Below are 18,746 nucleotides of genomic sequence, written 5' to 3' on the forward strand. Positions count from 1 at the left end.
GATTTTCAAGCGATGAACTCACAACTCACCAAAAGTCACTTTCATATAAATATGTTTTATTGCAGAGGAGTTATAGTTATTTACATGCTGCCACGATTCACAACGTAAATTCACCAAATGTCTCACGGTGGGATGCTGTCGGTGTCAGGTGATAGTTTCAGAAGAACCACAGACTCAGTGGAGAGACTTACAGTTTTATTGACTACGACTCTCGGTTGCTAAATGCTAGAAGTCAGAGGCAGTGTTTTCTCAGTCCTACCTGTCAGCACTTGCATGCAGGAACCTGGGGGGCAGATGTGAGAGAACTGTCGAGTTTCAAATCCAGACTGCCACCAGAGAGCACAGTGGGCTGAGTTTATAATTCATGTCGTAAAGCATTGAATTCTTGCATAAAATAGACAGTTCTATGAAGACTGGTAGAAATCTACTTATTTATAAACCCTGGCTGACAAACAGGGACAGGACGCAGCCAGCACACACACTGAGAGGGACAGCTGAGCATGTGTCTGTGACTTGACGTGTGCGTATCTGCGTTCTCTTCCTCACCGGTCTGGGCAAACCACCTCTCCTGGTGATCACAAATGGCGATGGGACTCTCGGAAGGACCCTAGGCACTCTCGCTGATGGATGCTGGTGGAGAATAATCTGGGGGCTGTAGCATGTCACTAAGGGATAACTTTAAGTCTTCTCTAAGCCACATCTCTGGCAGGCTCATCATGAAGTGCAATGAAAAAAATCAGTGCTGCTGGACCACTTGGTCCTCAAAAGCGAACCAAGGGCAAGCAGATCTTAGGCAAATGTGATACGGAGGATGGGAGTCTAGAAACCTCAAGCCAAACTCACGGCAGGATCTTAAAGTATTCCAAGGTCACCATGAAGATAGGCCTTGGTTGGAAAGAAAGGGATGAAGAAAGGAAGGGGACCCTCAATAATACTAGAGGTATAATAATAATAATAATAATTTCTGTAGCTCTTCTCCCCTGCCCAACCAACCTGAGTACTGCCTAAAGCAAGCAGCTGGGCACAGAGGGTTTGTACACGGCTCTGCAACACCGCAAAGTGCTCACTTCCTGCTGGGAGAGTTTCTGATGAGAAACACGGGGAATGCTGTCCTCCCACATTCTCTTAAGAACAGCCCTGAGCCCACCTTCTGACTCCCTTCCCCCACCCTTTATCCTGAAAACCAGTATTTAAGCTGTAGAATGTCCTGGCCAAACAAGCAGTTGGTGCTTCAGTGTTCGAGTGAGAGGCAGGGACGTCTGGGCTCAGCTTCGAGTGCAGTGGGATGGGGCTTTGGAAACTCAGTGCATGCACGGCCGCTTCAGCAGGGCCAAAGCCTGGAGCTTGGGATTTGTGTGCCCAGAGCTCCTGGAGGAAGGCGGTGAGTGAGACAGGGTATGCGGTGGGGGCTTTTTGCCTTGCAAATCAGTCTTACACTTTATCCCCTGAGCCACGTGGCTCGGGGCCGTCTGCAGGTCGTGTATGTTTCCAGTGCCTGGGAAATGAAGAGCCTATACCCGCCTTTTAGGTTTTCACTGAATCAGGTTAAAAAACCTCTTTGGGATCTGAGCCCAGCAGGTTCTATCCCTTGCTGAAGCTGTGAATAAAAGTTTATGAGAATAAATAGCTTAAGGTAATTTAAAATATTCTATTTTCAGTATGCATAATAAAAATATATCCATACAATGGTCTTGATGCTATCATAATTTTTCTCTTTAAAAAAATAATCCCTTGAAAGTGCTATTGGGAGCTATCATTCTGTTTCTGTTTTGAAAGGCAAATGTCCTTGTTCTGTAATCCTCACATCATTCCTAGAGTCTTCCCTTTCCACGGTGACAAGAGTACACAGTATATCTTTCTCAGTCTTAGCTTCTTCCTTAGGAAATGCCACTAAGTATGAAATACTGAGAGACTGAAAAGGGACAATTAATTGGAATGAAGGCATTCTCCATTTGTGACTTAGAACAAACAATGGGTAGGTTGTCCTTAACTTACTGAGACACAGGACTAAGTAGGACCAATTCATCTCCAGTGTTCATATAGCTTCAAAGTCCCTAACAAGAAGTGCAAAACAAGGAACTCAACTTGTATAAAAACCCTGATTAAGACAGTATAACAAACCATGATGGGAGCTAATAGAGTCAAATCCAAGTCCACAATGTAGAAACCACAGCCAAAACTAAAAGTTTTTTTTTTTTTTTTTTTTTTTTTTTTTTATCATAACAGTTATGGCTTCCCAAGCCAGAGAAAGCTTACTGAACTCCAAGGACCAACTAAAGATAGATAGCAGGTATTCTGTAAGTTGCAATAACCATTGAGTAGCTGCAGATTGCATAAGTGTGTTGTGTCACATCATATCAAAGTTATTTGCAAAAATTATACAATCTGGAATGCTTGAATATGAGACACAACAGTGTACTGAAACATACATTGATAAGAAAATGAGAGCAATCGTTAATATAAAAGGTGTTCTGAGGGATGCATTAGGTTAGCAGTGCTATCAAGGTTACGTAGGTACAGTAAGTTCTCAGTCAGCTACTGAGGGTCGTAGGCGTCTAACCCTTCTCCTTAGCAAAGTCTCACAAGTGGTCTCTGACTCCTCATTTGCCTTAGGCTCTTCACGTCCGTCATCAGCACTGAGCAGGCGCAGACAGGGCTGTTTCCATGAACGTGCGGAACCCGAGGACTCTCCTTGTGTTACCAGGGGGTTGACCCTGTTGCCTTCTTCCGCCCTGCCTTTGCCCTTACCCTCCCCTCTATCATAGCTTCCCTTCATTGACAAATACTCCTAGGGGATTTTTTTTTTAATTCTTGTATCTTCTTTCTTTTACAGACTTCAGGTTTCCTCGTCTGCCTTCTCTTCCTGGGGATGCCACACGTGACGGGCACCCCAGGCCTCTTACTTCCGAGGCCCTGCAACCTTACTTGCATTGAAAGCAGAAGAGGCGGGGAGAACCACACTTGGGTCTGCACTGGGTCCACCCGGGCTCTCAAACTCCCAAGGACACACCTCAGCTCGCGAGGTTAAAGGTTGCTGGAAGTTATTACTGGAGTGGAAGGAGCCAGGCACATTTTCCTCAGAGAGAGATGTCTTTCTTTCCCGGTCTCCTACGTGGTTGAGACTTTCATTCCCTCCTTTGGCCGCGGCGATGCTGGCGGGCAGCTCCCCATGCTGCCCAGCATGCACACTGGCTGCAGACCGCTGACTGCCGGCCTTGTCTCTGCCTTGCCCTGGGGGCACCGGCGTCTTGGAAATCAAATCCTTCTCATCTTCATCAAGGGGCTGATCCTGGCTCTCCCAGGGGCACACTTCAGCCTTGTCTACGCTTTTCGGGTGGGACTGCGGGCACTGAGATTTCTCCCTTGAGGGAAAAGTTGGATTTTTCTCCATTTCAGAAGCCGCAATCGACACGTGCTTTTGAACTTTTGGTTCTGAAGGCACAGGACCTGGGGTCAGGTCATAAACCTCCCAAGGGCACACCTCCCTGATGTCAAAGTTGTCCTGCATCTGGGCAGTGCCTGAGCCCACGTCAGTCTTGGCAGTGGAGGGGTTGACCCTTTGTGGTTTCATGATCCCCGACTTCGGAGGCTTCCGTGCTTCCTCCGAGGGGTTGCAGTGTAGCGGGGTGGACTCTTTAGTCTCTGTGTTGTCCGGATTGGAGTCTTTTCTGATGGTCTCTCTCTCTTTTGGCAGAGGCTTCTGGGACTTGGCACGTTCCTCCACGCCTGACACTTGGGTTTTCCCAGCTAACCCCAGCGTCTTCTCCTTGGCACTCGCTATGACGCTGAGAGACTTCTGTAACATGGATGTCCGCGGGTGCCCCGGCTTCTTCTCGGAGCTGAGGTTGTGGGCGCTGGCCGACTTGCACACCAGCGGCACCGACTCCGTGGACGCGGCCTCGCTGTCTTCTTTCAGCTTCTGGGTTAGCTTCTTCCCCGACACGGACTCCAGTGTCGAGTCTTCCGTAGCCTCCTCTTCTTGGCTTTCCGTGGGCAGGCTGCTGGAGCCCTCCGTCTGGTCCCGCACGTGGTCGTAAGTGCTGTGCGATTTCTTGAGAGAGAAGACTCGGTTTCTCAGCGACTCCTCCTTGGGTTTCGCGGTGTTACTGGAAGCCTCCGGGGGGTTCTTCTTGCCGAGGCCCGTGCTCTTGGCCGGGCCGTGGTCTGCGCCTTCCTTGTCCTCTTTGGAACACTGCCTGCTGACGGTCTCCGGGATCTCGGTGATGCGCCGCATGATGGAGCGCCCGAGGCCCTTCTTGGAGCAGCGCTTCTTCTGGAGGTGCGGGTTGTTTGTGATCATCTTCTTCCTTTTATAGATTTCCAGCTGGGCGTAGAGTTTTTTCAGCTCGTCCTGCAAGAAGAGAAAAATGCAGAGACATGTAGAACGCAGCCTTTGAGCTGGGCCCTGCCGCTCCCTGCACTGGAACTCAGCGAGCTGCGGCTCTCTCGGGCAACTGCTCTATTGCTGACATCTGCACTCATCCGTGGTCTCCTCATTTTTACTTTCTGATTATTTCATATTTTGTTTCACATAAAGTTTAAGCTTTAGGACAGGAGCTCATGCATTCAATCCTTGCACCAAGCAGCAAACATCTTATCCTTTCAAGTGGTGTGGAGCAGCCTGCACCTGGACCATACACAATGCTGTGTGGTATCTGGAGATAAGCCATGTCCCTGAAGAGTGCTGGGACCACCAGCATGACCACCACGCGGTCATGGATCAAGTTACGCCTGATGCTGCCTGTCACCTGGAGGACAGGCGTCTTCTTCAGATGCCGATATGTCCTCACAGACTGTATGAAACAGTCCAGGCTCTCTGCTACAGATCTGGGTGACTGTCCACCAGCAGGGTGTCATGAGCGCCTCCTATGGACCATGTGCGTCAGTTCATCAGTATGAGCGCTGATCCATCAGTCAAGACCATCAGGGATGGCCTGGCTGCTAGAGCCCGAGCATTCTAACACGCCATGTATACATCCTGGGTCTGGAGTGGCTCTGCACTTGCTGTCTTCAGTTCATACACATGGATTCCCTAACACAAATGCATGAACGTGGCGCGCACCCACACACGCACGTGCAGCTGCCTGAATCAACCGGCCTACTCTGAATCAGGAAAGCAGGCTCGCTGGCATTACCCGGATGTCCTCTGGATCCAAGCTGTGCTCGCTCCAGGCTGAGTTGATGCTGCTGTTTAGGTAGGATCCAGACCGGCCCAGGTCTAGCTCATCTTCATACGCCTCCGTAGCAATGTCATCCCGGGGGTTATTGCTTGAATGGGAAAACTGCAATAGACAGGATGAGCTGTAGCCGTCCGCTCACCGGGAGGGCACCAACGTTTCCTAAGGCTTCTGCTGTTAACCTCATTTCTGCGGCTCCATGGACTCATTCCCTCGCCTGTTGTCAAGGCTCACTGCTTTGCTGTCCCTGTCCCGTGCGGAAGCTCTGTGCTAAGTCAGACCAGCGCAGAGTCCCCCCTTCCACTGCAGGGTTCACCCACGCCCCTCCTGTGGGCCCCCAGTGTCACACACATTGCTCCTCTCCCATGGGGTGTTGCGTTTTGAAAATGAAAATACGTACAAGGATCTGAGAAGTGCCCTCTGAGAGAAGCAATTTCGACCCCGTGGTTGCTGACCAGGAATTTTGTAAGCAGTGGGGTCTGCCTCGTGTTTGTCATTTCACTTCACACAGGTGAGGATCCATCTGTGGGCACCATTGGCCCTGGTGGCTAGAAAGGGACTTTCAGTCCACTACAGGTGCTTTCAAAACTCAGTGCACAGGAGATGTGCATTCCAGCCCCAAGTCTGCCATGCCTGGGGTCTCAAACAAGAGAGGGAGCCACTCGCAGCAGTATCCTCTCGGCTACATGGTCTCTGTTTAAACTGTAAGAGTCCATGAAATGACAGACTTTCTCTTAAGTTCACCCTTCTATCCTTTATCACCTTTTAAAATCTATTCTGACTGTTTTCACACAAGCTTATGATGATTTTAGTTTCGTGTGCTCTTGCTATGTGTCTTCTTGATGTGGAGGTAGGGCAGAGTGAAATGGGGAGTGAGGGAAAGCAGGCAGGAGCACCTGCCATGATGCGTGGACCAGGAGTCCGTCCTCTGCACAGCAGGGGAAAGAGCCGGGAGCACCCCAGACACTGGGCCAGGGACTCTGTTAACAATGACGACCAGGTCTCTGTGATGCACGGGTAATCCACCTCTGTGAAAACACCCAGCTAGCCAGGTGAGCGCGTGCGTGAGAAACAGTGCAGCTGCCCATCTACGTCAGTCAGAACAAATCTGGGGGAACTGGGACGGAGGACCACAGGAACTGCGACTCCTTCCTTCACACTTCCGCCTCTATTTTTGGGACCCACAGGTGTTGGGAACTCGGGCTGTAAACAAATGCAACAGGTCCCTGCCCTCCCCGGTCTCCCCCGCTGCCGGCACAGCCACCTGCAGCCTATTTATAGAAGGAGAATCATTTTCCTGGAGCAGAGTCATGGAGGCGATCTCGGGTTCGGCTGAGGGAACAGGCACTGCTGGGTGTTGCCCGTTTTGCTGTGATTTTCCTCTGGCGCGTATCTGTATCTAAAGGACTATTTTAAAGATAACCTTGTTTATTTATTTGATCTGTTCCCCCTCCTCCTCTCCAGATTTCTATCTGTCCATTATTCCTGTTCTAAGGGCTCAGATGAGTGCTGTGCAAAATCCTTCAATAATATTTTAGAGGACTTTTATTGACATATACTATTTATTGTATTTATATAATTATTATATTTATTTATACATATTAATACATTCTGGCTGCTAACTATTTATTGAGAAGTGATATAATTCACTTATTATAACATTCCCAATTTAAGTAAACAACCCAGTGTTAGTGTATTCACAAGGTTGTACAAATATCACTGTTATTCAATTACAGAATATTTCTATCACCCTAGAAAGAAGCCTCATACCTGATACGCAGTCACTTCTGTTTCTCCTACCTGCCTCTAGCAACATTAACCTAATTCTGCCTTTATAGATTTGCCTAGTGTGGACATTTCACGTAAATAAGATGATATGGGCACACGGTTTGGCCTTGTGTGTCTGGTTTTTTCAGCTGACAGAATGTGTTCAAGTTGTGGCATTAGTCTGTGTTTCGGTCACCTTCACTGACAGACGCCGTCCCACTGTATGGACAGAGCGCAGTTAGTGCGTCCATCTGCTACGTGATGGACATTTGGGAGGCTGCTACTTTCTGGCTGCTCTGCCTGGCGCTGCTGGGAGTGGACCCTCACGTGCAGGCTCCATAGGAACCTGTTTCCCATTCTCTGTGGAGCCCAATAACACCTTAGGAAATGAATGAACAGCTAGTGTGAGTATACATCTATCTAAGAATTATGCAATCATAATACGGAAAGTGCCAACACAGCCGTTATAATGCAGCCACAGACTAACTTATGCAAACTGTGGCTGGGTTATGGCATGCAAGTAGGAGATAAAATACAGTGTTTTCTTTCTGCTCACAACCACTTGGCCTGTACGAACGGGCTGACTCTCCATGTTTTGGTTAATTCTGAGAGTTGAGGTAAAGACAAGAAGTCACAATTCTGGTTTCGGCAGTGCTGATGTTATGTTGTGTGACACAATGATAAGATATACAGGGTTCTGATTTGAGGTTCTCTACCTATGAAGGAGGAGAATAGTGATAACGCTGTGATGTGTACGATGCGTCCTTCCCCTAACTCCAACAGCATTCGATTCGATACTGCCCACTGTCACGCCACGGAGGAGGCAACTGAGACTCGGGCCTCGGGCCCTGGCGGGTGCCAGGTTTCCCAGCTGCTGTCGTGCAGCTCAAAACCCTGTACTCGGAGCTGGCGCCGCGGCTCACTAGGCTAATCCTCCGCCTTGCGGCGCCGGCACACCAGGTTCTAGTCCCGGTCGGGGCGCTGGATTCTGTCCTGGTTGCCCCTCTTCCAGGCCAGCTCTCTGCTGTGGCCAGGGAGTGCAGTGGAGGATGGCCCAAGTGCTTGGGCCCTGCACCCCATGGGAGACCAGGAGAAGCACCTGGCTCCTGGCTTCGGATCAGCGCGGTGCGCCGGCCGTAGCACGCCGGCTGCGGCGGCCATTGGAGGGTGAACCAACGGCAAAAGGAAGACCTTTCTCTCTGTCTCTCTCTCACTGTCCACTCTGCCTGTCAAAAACAAAAAACAAAAAACAAAAACAAAAACAAACCCTGTACTCGGGCTCCTGGCCCGCCCTGTTGCACTTCCTTACGCTGCCAGCCTAGACAGTCTCTGTCAGAAGCTGTTGGTGGTGAGACCCGTCTACACATCCTAGTGTAACTGTTTCTATTCCCATGAAGACTGAGTGTTTAGCATGCAGCATTCCTCTGCATAGGATCCAGTGACGAGGATCCTCACAACAGGGTGGTTCTTTGAAACAAGGACTTCGGGGGTGGGCAGTGCAGGCGCCCACCTGCTGCCTGGAGTCCCTGGGTTCCACGGCCGGCTCTGACTCTTGGCTCCAGCTTCCTGTCAGTGCAGACCCTGGGAGGCAGCTGCAGGAGCTCGAGTGACGGCACTCAAGCCCAGGCTGAGTTCCCAGCTCCAAGCTTCTGGGCACTCGGGAGTAAACTAGAGGCAGGGACACCTCTCTCTGTCTCTGTATATCGCTTTCTGCCTCTCAAAAAATTGAATAAATAGTAGTAAATGATCTTAATGTTATAGCTGTAAGGGAAGCTGCCTCGAGCCCATAACTGAAATATAAATGGATGATGGAGTTTTGTACCAATTAAGGCAGGCAGTAAAATTATTTAAGATGTTCAATGACCCCCAAGAGAAAACAGCCAGCCACTTCCTGAAGAGGAAGACGACACCTCTTGGGAGGTCAGGCAGGTCTCCATGCCTTCGCTGAGCTCTAGCTACACTAGGGAAGACGGCTCCACGCGCATCTGCCATGACTGTCCTCCACACGAGAGGTGACAGCAGAACAGTACCTTTGGGATCAGCAGCAGCCCCATGGTAACAGTGACAGTCAGGTGGGTGTGTGCGAAGTACAGCATCAGTATCCAGTCTGACTGAAGCCGCGAGGCCAGAACAAACCTGCAACGAGACGTCACCCGGTGAGCCGCACACTGCCAAGCATGCTGTTCCAGACACTAGGTACAGTGTACATAAAAATAGGATGAGGAAAGAAATCGGGCTGCCGTTTCTTTGGTGTATCTCGTCGTCATGGGAAAATACTGCTCTCAGTCACCTGCGTTGGATGCACAGACGTGAATTCCTTATTGTTTATTGTTTTAGAGGACCAGTAGCCGGAGAGCTCCCTGGAGTGTTGTTTTGCATGGACACAGGTTCTACAAGGCCAAACGGTAAATACCCACGAATGCAAAGGGCAGATTACACGCTGATGGTTTCAGGCAAATTTGGATTCTGAGACACATCTAAGTAGCTCTTGATTCTAATTTCTTTATGCAAAACCATTAGTTAGAGTTAAGAAAGAAATAGTGGGTAAAACGATCTTTGTAAATGATCTCAGAAGGTTTAAATGATAAACCAGGAAATGGATAAAATGAATAAACTCATAGTTTGAAAAATGCACCTTTAAAAATAAGTTGTTCTAAGTTATCACGTTGCTTTGGATAACTTAAGATGCAGTACTTAAAAACCTTATCTTAATGAGGGATTTTTTTATAAAGTTGGGTTCCAGGATGCCCCTGCAGGAAATGTGATGAAGAGAAGTTCAGTACTGCAGTCTCCGGCAGTGTAACGGGAGTATTTTTGTGAATTACTAGGTGCATGCACAAACCAAGGCTCATGGCTTACAGTCACCATGATGCAGAACCAGGGCATTCTACACAGGTCTTCTGCGATTACCCCGTCCTTTCAATGTCTCCCCCATCCACTGTTTATCCATGAACGCTAAATATGAGATTTTACTGCCTTTGGAATCAGAGAATTAGAATTTCATTTCAGTGAAACTTGAAAAGCTGACATCCTAAGGAAATGTTCCTGATATCATATAATCATACAACCGGCCTAAGTGAATGGATGAACAGGGAAGAAGCCAGTGTTTATAGCCACACTGTTTCCTGTTCATGGCAAATTTACCAAGGAGATTCCTGGTGTGAACATTTAAAACCAAGCTGCCACGCAGGGCGCTCGTTCCTCATTTTCACCTCCACTGGGCTTCCCCCAACCAGGAAGCTGAGTGGAAGCCGAGGAGTCGTCCCGAATGGACAGCTGCCGTCCGCTGTGCCTGCACAGGGAGACAAAGCCGACTCTTAGCGGATGTCCAGGGCGCCGCGGGGCTCTCCACAGTTCACGTCATGGGGAAGGGTCTTCCGGGGGGAGGGTCTCTAGCGCCTTTGTGGCAGAGGTGGCTTTATACAGGCGAGCCTTGCACGTGACCGAGTGAATATTCATTCTGTTCCATGATGAGATACATTTGACAGTTTCTCTGGTGAGTGTTTTTATTAAGCATTGTAATGGGACCATGCCACTCAGCAGCAAATTACCACCTCTGAGGCATATTTGCAATATATACAAAGTGCCCTGGAAAAATGGTAAGATCCCAAGTGGTTGGGGGTCACTGCCAGCAATGGAGAAGAAATTTACATCCAAGGCGGTGAATTTATAATCTCAAAGTACACTGAAGTCCTGGGAGTTCCAATCTCAAATGCCAACACAAGTGAACTTTAAGCTGGCATGACAATGTACAGAGGAAGAATGGCTGCATACATTTTAAATTAAAGTAGCGACTCTTCCAGAAAAAAAGACTTTGAAGTCTACTGACATCAAAAACCCTCCAATTAATCTGCTTTAAATACTGTTGGGTTTTTTGGGTGACATTTCTGACTAGAATTATCTTGAGAAGAAAAATAGGTTTGCTGCAGTTTTAAAGGTTTAGTTTTAGAAAGGTATTTCTTGGTGTTAAAAATAGAATGTGTTAAAAGTCAGGAGCAGAGAAATATTTGAAAATTGAGGCTAAAAATGAAGCAAACTTAAAAGTCTTGCACCTTCCCAAAGGTTTGCTTTCTGTTCAACACTAAAAATAAGTAGTTAGAACAGACTGGGAAAAATACCTTTGGCACTTATTTAAACTTCTAGATGAATGCTTTGATTATTTTGCACAAGTTGACAAATTTTGTAAGAATTAAAGGTAGATCCATATCTAATGTGTTCATGTATTTTTATTTATATATATGTGTGTGTATACGTCACCCATACAATTTTATGTTTTTGGCAGAAAACAACATATGCCATAATGACAAAAGAATATTTTCTCTGATGTTGGAAGCCTTATTTAACATTACTCGATCGAGGAAAAATTACCAAAGTGCATCAAGCTGATTTAAATTGTTATGTAACCACTTCTTATTCTTTAACTTTAAAAATATCAGAACCATAGAAAATATGCATTTGGTTCATGTATAAATTTTCATGTATAAATAAGATCCTTTCTTTCTTTAATTGTTATTGCCTATTACTTGCTACCCACTTACCTGCCAAAAATCAATGTTCTACATATTTGCTGTGTTAAACTAATTCCATTGCTTGGCATTTTCAGGAACAAATTAATTTTCCCAGAGAGAACAGCTCATGCACACTCTTGATTCTTTCAGGCCAGTACACCATCGTATGTTCTGGCCCAGGTGGAAAGATCAAACTTAACTTGACATGTAGGGGACTGTTGCTCATCAGTTGAGGCTTGGTTGCTCTTTCTGCACCCCTCTGCTACCATCAGAAGGCCTCCCTGCTCAGAACTGATAGCGGTCCACACCGTTGTCTGGAAAGAGGCTGGTCTTGTAAGTGTGCCGTGTCTACCAAACACCCCGTCTGGCAGGCTCGCTGTGAGCTTCTCCATCAGAACGTGTGTATACACAAACCTGACTCACACTTAGTGATGCTTCTGGCTGGGCTGCTGGCTTGTTTGGGGCTCTGCAGATTAGACACAGAGCAAAGTAGGAACGCTGTTTTCAGTCACGGCTTAACATACAGCGCCTGCCTTCTTGGTGAGGGACTCCATCAGTGTCTCCTGTAGTTGCAGTTAGCAGATGTCAGGGGTGTTCAATGGCCGGCTAAGATTGGGAAGCACTACTTGCACAGAGTTCAGGAAGTTTCCCGACAGCAGGACGTCTCAGTGCTAAGCTGCACTGTGACAGGGCAAACGGAAGCTGTATGATACGACGTATCACAACTATAGACATCTAAAAATGATACACTGACAGGTTAACAGTGTTTATCTTAGGTGGAGGGGGGTGTCCAATTAGGAAGTCATTTACTTTTTTTCTGTATTATTTTATGATTTTTCTGGAATCAACACGTATTAACTTATTACTAGTTTAAAAGAAAAACATTTAAAAAATAAGTTACCTTGTCTGCTTCTGAAAGGACGTGGGGGAAGGTTAGGCTTTAAAGCCTATTGGTAAAAAACATATTTAATGATGAAAACTGAAGAGAGTCAATCATAAGGTAGGAAGGGACACTCAGGCGACTGCCTCGCACAGGCCAGCATCACCTGGACAATGCACTGACTTCTAAAAAGGCTGGCAGCAGTGGACAGCCCTGCGCGCCGGGAGTCACGCGTGACAGCGGAGGGCGTTTGAGGTGCTTGGTGACGAGGCTTCTCGCAGCCGTGTCATTCTCTGGTTGCTCTGGTTGTGGAGAAGTTAGATCTGGGCACACTCAGAAAAGCAGCTTCTCTTGGATGATGGAGGGGGAGAGGGGTCAAGGCTACTGGTGCTCTGGTCGTGTGCCAAAGACCCAGAACGCTGGTCAGGATAGGGCTGAAGAGGCACGCCTTCCTTTGCTTATTTAGAATCCCATGTTTCCATTCTTATTTTCTTCCCTCTTCTAATCTCTTTCTCTACTTTCTCTCTTTTGAAAGAGAGTGAGACAAAATTGGGGGGTCAGTTCCCTGGGTTCCTGGCCCTTTCATAGAGCTCCGAGGGTTTTCAGACCACCCAGAACTCCTTTTGCTACACTTACAAACGTGTCAGCTGAGCCCAAGGCCCAGCTGTTCTCGGGCATCACTGATCCTGAAAAGTGCAAGAAAGCGCTGGGCGATGTTGACTGAAGTCAGAGACGAGAAGATCCCGAGAAAGCCGCAGGCCTGTGGTCTCCTGCCCCCGCTGGGACGACTGCTGCTCCTGTTAGTCTCTGGGAATCTGCACAGCAACGGGCTCTGCTCTGTCCTCCAAGGACAAAGGCAAACAGCGTATTCCCAAGCATGCTGAGAGCCGGCACCTGGCCAGCCCCTGAGCGATGGTGCTGCTGTCCTATTAATCCACCCGGAGGGCCTCCTTCCATTTTCAAATCTGCATCCAGGGGAAATTCTCTGAAGATGTAACATGCGTTGTATTTTGTTTGCTTCATCACAGGCCACTGTCTTCTTTCTCCTCTGTACTCACCTGCTGTAGCATTGCATGTGACGTAACAAAGGCAAAGGGCAGGGGACACATTCCGATCCCAGAAATGGACTAAGACACGGTGACAGCAAACCCCCCTGCACACAGACTCGCTCACCAGGCTGGGGTAGGTGTTTTGCTTTGTTTTGTTCTGAATTCAGCAGAATGCACACTCACAAACTGTCTATTTGGATATTAGGATGGTAAAAGTATAAATTATCATGGAACATGAGTGAAAACATAGATAAATGATCTGTATCTGTTTATAAGATTTATGCACATATTGCTTTATATCCTTATCACAAAATAGCTTACATATTAGGAAAAATATCTGATGACATCCCCCTGAGTGGCTTGGTGTGTACCCCAATAACACTGAGGTGGCTTTCTAAATCAATGGAGGCAATAAATGAACATCAATAAAATAACACAATTAAATATATTCATTTCTGTAACAAAGAAATCTGTCAACTTATAGGACACACTCCTCGCTAAATCTTCCCATCATTCGTTGTTCCCAGTGTTGCTATTTAAATCAAACGGCAACACATCAGAAAAAGAAAACCGTCAGTTCCCAGCTCCAGGGATCACTTGCCTAATGGTGTGGAAGATGGCAGAGGTAAGGAGCTCGTTGTGGACAGCGACAGCCATGTAGCGCGGCTCTCGGAATGCCGACGGCACAGTCCGCACCGCGTAGCAGAGGTAAACGCCCCACAAGAGGAACAGAAACTCGGCTGTAGGAAGAGCAAACAAGCAAACAACTCCCCGTTAGGTTTACTGGTGAACCAACCAACTAACCAACTACATAAAACCTAAGCTTTTTAGCATGCATTTTGAAGCCATTGTAGAAACATAAGTGGAGTTAGCAACAGAGGATTAAGAAGTGTTGTTCACATAGATATAGATATTAGATGCACATTTAAAATCTTATTCAATGTATCAAGGAGCTTTCAGAGGTGTACTTTGTTTTTGTTGGTTCTGACATCATTTGGAATCACAGAATCTTTTGTGTGTGCTAATACCTGTTATTTTTCCTTAAACACTTGTAAACCGATTTTCCAAATTCCACACTTCGGTTTAAGATATTCATGCAGCATCTGGGTCATGAAGCTGCCCAGGCACAGAATCCACTGATAAGCAGACTTTTAGACATGTGAGAACACAGGTGTCCGAACACTGAGTGGCATATTTTATAAATGAAACTCTCGTTCCTCACACACCACAGCAACGACACCTTCTCTGGCTGGAGTGCTGAGGGTAGTAGGACTCACAGTCACTCTGTGCAGCGGCTGAAGCCCACAGGCAGTGCAGCCGAATGTGGGATGCTGCGTCACGGGAGACGTGGCATACCCCTCAGCAATTCACCTATCCCCTCTGGCCCATTTTCCTCATCTGGGAGACGAGGCCACAAAGGCACACGTTTCATGGGATTATTTGCTCATTAAGCCAAACAGTGCACCTAACGACCTCAACGTAGTGTCTCACACACAGTACTGCTTCAATAAACGGTTCCGACTGTTCAATTTCTTGACATTTGTCTGCAAGCTGAGCACTGCTGTTTTAACCCACTTTGACCAATAATCTTTGCAGTCCGTTTTGTCTGCCTTAGTGACATGACCTTGTTGGACTAGAATACCTACTTAATACAAAGAAAGCTCTAATCTGAGGCTAACATTTCGCTCAACCCATTTCCTAAACATAGCCTTGTAGACTGAGGCACTGACCTCTCCATTCAAAACACCAAAACCAAAGTGCTCCACCTGTCAAAGCTTTAGTTCTGCCAGCATTTAAGCATTAGATAGCACCACAAAAAATTGTGGGGAACCCCCTTAAATAAACCGATCTGTCAGGAGCTACTCTGAAACCCTCCTGTGGCCAGAGGCCAAAGGAAGCAGAACGATAATCAACATCATCGGGAACTCCCCAGCGGCTTTCCCGGAGGTCTGCATTACTCAGGGCAGTGCACGTGGGCCATATGCTGAGAACTGTCCCCACCAAGCTCTGCAGGATGGAGGAAAGGGGTCGGCGAGCTCCTCTGGCACTCTGTGTCCACCCCGGGCACGGCTGTGGCCTCCTTTACTGGGCTGTCAAACCTCCGGGCCACTTCTCCTTCCTGAGCTTCTGCGTGACGTTCTCTTTCACACCGATTCATTCTTCTCAATGTCACAGTCACAGCGGCTGCCCAGGCCCGGTCAGTCCACTTCTTACTGTTTCTACCAGGGTCCACCTAACCCTGGGTTCACCCCGGGGAAACTCCATCCTTCACCAGTGTCGGGCTCGTTTCTCGGAAACTCCACTTTGTTCCTGTCTGGGTTAGCCCAGATCTCTGCCTGGACATTTGGGCTAACTTAGCCACGCCTCCATTACAACGCTCACTCATACCCGCCCATACCCTGGAAATAATCTCTGTCCCCAAAGAAAGCCTGCGCGGGCGCGGGCAGACAAGTCCTCACTTCCAAGATAGCCTTGCTGCCAGGACTCTAGGGAGCTGCCTACACGGCACAGCTTTATTCTTCTTGCTTATGAAGTTCTCAGACCCAGCCTTCTAGTCTGGCGTCTGGTCCTCAGGTCAGCCTTCTGGGAGGTGTCACGTGGAACTTCATTCAGAAGTGTTCAGCCGCTCACTATGAATTCACTCACGTTCTAACCTAGCATCCCTGGCCTTGGCACTCTGACCGCATCATTGCTCTGACACAGCCCCCAGTGTTCCCAGCATAAACTCTCTGAGCTGGCCTACGAGGGCTCGGTGGCGTCTGCACACTGCACAGACAGGTCTCGTCTTGCTTCGGTGTCTTGAGTCGTTGCCCCCACAGGAAATGCCCTCACCACATTTCCAAATCTTAGCTTTTCAAGGTCCACTGCAAAGCGTCCTGAAATGAATTTAACCGTCACTGAATTTCCCTTCTACTAATACCTTGTAGTTTGTATGCAGCGGCACACCATCCTGCAGAGAACCATGGCACAGAGTGTAAGATTGGAGAAAAGAATTCCCAGGCCACCCCCCCCCCTTTTTTTTTTGACAGGCAGAGTGGACAGTGAGAGAGAGACAGAGAGAAAGGTCTTCCTTTGCCGTTGGGTCACCCTCCAATGGCCGCGTGGCCGGCGCACCGTGCTGATCTGAAGCCAGGAGCCAGGTACTTATCCTGGTCTCCCATGGGGTGCAGGGCCCAAGTACTCGGGCCATCCTCCACTGCACTCCCTGGCCACAGCAGAGAGCTGGTCCCAGGCCCTTTTGAGTCAACCCTTCCTCCTTCAGCCCAACTATTTATGATCTTCTTCAGGGCAAGACTTGAGTCTGTCAGTTTTGCTTTGCTCACAGATGGGAGAGCAGCAGTACTGAGCCCGCAACAATAAGATTTCATAAACATCTGTTGAACCAAGCGACTGAGTGGTATTGGTTGCATGTTTAGATCCTAGAGACAGACCTTCTGTCAACGTGCCACTCCACCTGCCACGGCAGGGCCTGCCACGGCAGGAGGCCCCTCTCCCGTGGTCGCTTCCTTCCCTGGAACCCTTCCGCCAGCCAACAGCACCTTAACTAGGAGGGTTTTCCTGCGACGGGTTGACTGTGAATGGAGCGTCAGCCATTCAGGGCCCGCCTACTAGCTGGTTGGGTCTGTAGCATGGGATGTCCCATGGGACCACGGCACTGGCTCACAGCCAAGAAAGCAGTTTCCATACTCGGCTTCTGGGTTCTGCCTACAAACACTGGATGCTCAGGTGCCTACAGAGAAGCCCGTAGCGTCCTTTCAATGCTGGTGCTTCCTAACTCACACATTGCTCCTCGCTCAAATGAACTCTGCTACGCTTTGTCTCAAAATTTTAACAGACCTGTACCTGGTCTGAAGATCACACTGGCATTATTATTGGCAGTGGTAACTTGTGTTTATCGATATGCTATTGGGTGCTGTGCTTGGCACCAGAAAATGGTGAATACAAAAATATTATTAAGAGGAGCGTAAAAATGTGTTAGTTGAAGAATCTGCACGTAGCTGCACTATAAAAACAGTACCTCCTGCCACTTACTGCAGTGTTTTCATATAACATCATACCGAAGCTCCAAAAAAGAAAGAAAAGAAAAGAAAAATCAGGTTAATTAGTGTGCTATGATGGAGGATTATATTTAAAAATCCAAGACAAAATAAGGTTTCTCCTAATAGCTAAGCCAAACATTAAAATAATTTCATTAGCAATATCAAATAGTATGCTCTAGCTGAGAAACAATTTATTATTCAAAGTACCAATTAAACTAAATGTGATATATAAAAATTGTGCTTGGGAAAAAATCAGTTTCATATAATTAACTTCAGACTAACACTGCAATTATAAAAGAAAACACGCAGATGTTACCAAATTTTGCCGTGTTATTACGTGGGAGTTGAAATGTGTGTTGTGCGTCTGCTTTACAAAATTAGTTTCTGGGGTTAAATGGCTTTGATGGGAAGTGTGCGTACAGTCAAAAAGGGAATTGGATTTATATTTAAAGATTCACATGGAGCTTTCAGGAAATTGAGGCATTCTATTTTTAACCTATAAGGGCTAACACTCAGAAGTTAACTCTCATGGCTTTTAAAAAATTGATATACCATAATGAAAGCAATTTCAAATTATTTTTCCAGTAGGGCTGGACCAGGCCACGGAGTGGGGATTCCTGTCAGTGCCTGCACCTGAGGATGCCAGCTCTGGGGCCTCAGGTCACCCTTAGGAGCTGAGAGGAACGCAGCGTGGAAGTGGGAGTGTCGCCCAGCCTGTGGCCCTCTGCTTGACCTGACACAAAGGCTCTCGGTATGACTGACATTTTACCCCTCCTAGTCCTGTTAAAATGTATTTTACATGATATGTGTGTGTATATATATATATATATTATACATAAATGATAAAGCATGTAGGTTCCATTCTGCAAATGTTTCTTTTTAAATGTCTTCTTCTATTTTTCTCTAAATCCCATCCACTTAAGAAAATTTATGACCAAACCTAACAAATTATTTTTGTTGCCACGAATGGTAACTCCTCTTGTTTCTGTTCTGAAGATGGGGTGGGCAGCACAGAGTTGTCACGGAGAATCAAATCAAACAGCTTGTCTCCAGGAGCCCTGAAGACTGTCCCAAATGCCAGCACTCTGGGGTTCAGCGGGCAAACAGAAGCTCTGACTTTTGGAAACTGATCTACTCTTTCGTTGGCTGAAATAAGGACAATTATGAGAGTGACACAGATTAAAACAACAATATCATTATTTGAGGGAGGGAGAGAGAGAGAACTATCTCCCAACTGTAGGTTCCCTCCCCACATGCCCACAACAGCTGGGGCTGGCCAGGCTGAAACCAGGATCCCGGAACTGCGCCCTGGTCTTCCATGTGGC

At 47.5% G+C, this 18,746-nt stretch overlaps 1 protein-coding gene and 1 long non-coding RNA gene across 7 annotated transcripts in view; one reads left to right on the forward strand and one right to left on the reverse strand.

Annotated features, from left to right (window-relative positions):
• LOC103350865 (uncharacterized) overlaps positions 1 to 18,291 on the forward strand; it is a 71,013-nt gene extending 52,722 nt beyond the window's left edge. The window contains exons 2-3 of the long non-coding RNA XR_016219903.1: positions 13,361 to 13,514; positions 18,007 to 18,291. This is a non-coding gene — a long non-coding RNA (uncharacterized LOC103350865). The remainder of the gene's footprint in view (positions 1 to 13,360; positions 13,515 to 18,006) is intronic.
• The window catches only part of GPR158 (G protein-coupled receptor 158), a 347,460-nt gene continuing 328,749 nt past the window's right edge, over positions 36 to 18,746 (reverse strand). For all 6 annotated transcript variants that reach the window (XM_051820964.3, XM_002717291.6, XM_089312446.1 and 3 more), the window contains 4 exons: positions 13,983 to 14,121; positions 8,975 to 9,080; positions 5,136 to 5,282; positions 36 to 4,351 (listed from right to left, as the gene is read on the reverse strand). In XM_051820964.3, coding sequence (XP_051676924.3) covers positions 2,900 to 4,351; positions 5,136 to 5,282; positions 8,975 to 9,080; positions 13,983 to 14,121 — 1,844 coding nt within the window. In that variant the 3' untranslated portion in view covers positions 36 to 2,899. The remainder of the gene's footprint in view (positions 4,352 to 5,135; positions 5,283 to 8,974; positions 9,081 to 13,982; positions 14,122 to 18,746) is intronic.

Source organism: Oryctolagus cuniculus, chromosome 13 (assembly GCF_051225735.1).
Source record: "Oryctolagus cuniculus isolate XC-2025 breed Fujian yellow rabbit chromosome 13, ASM5122573v1, whole genome shotgun sequence".
NCBI lineage: Eukaryota > Metazoa > Chordata > Mammalia > Lagomorpha > Leporidae > Oryctolagus > Oryctolagus cuniculus.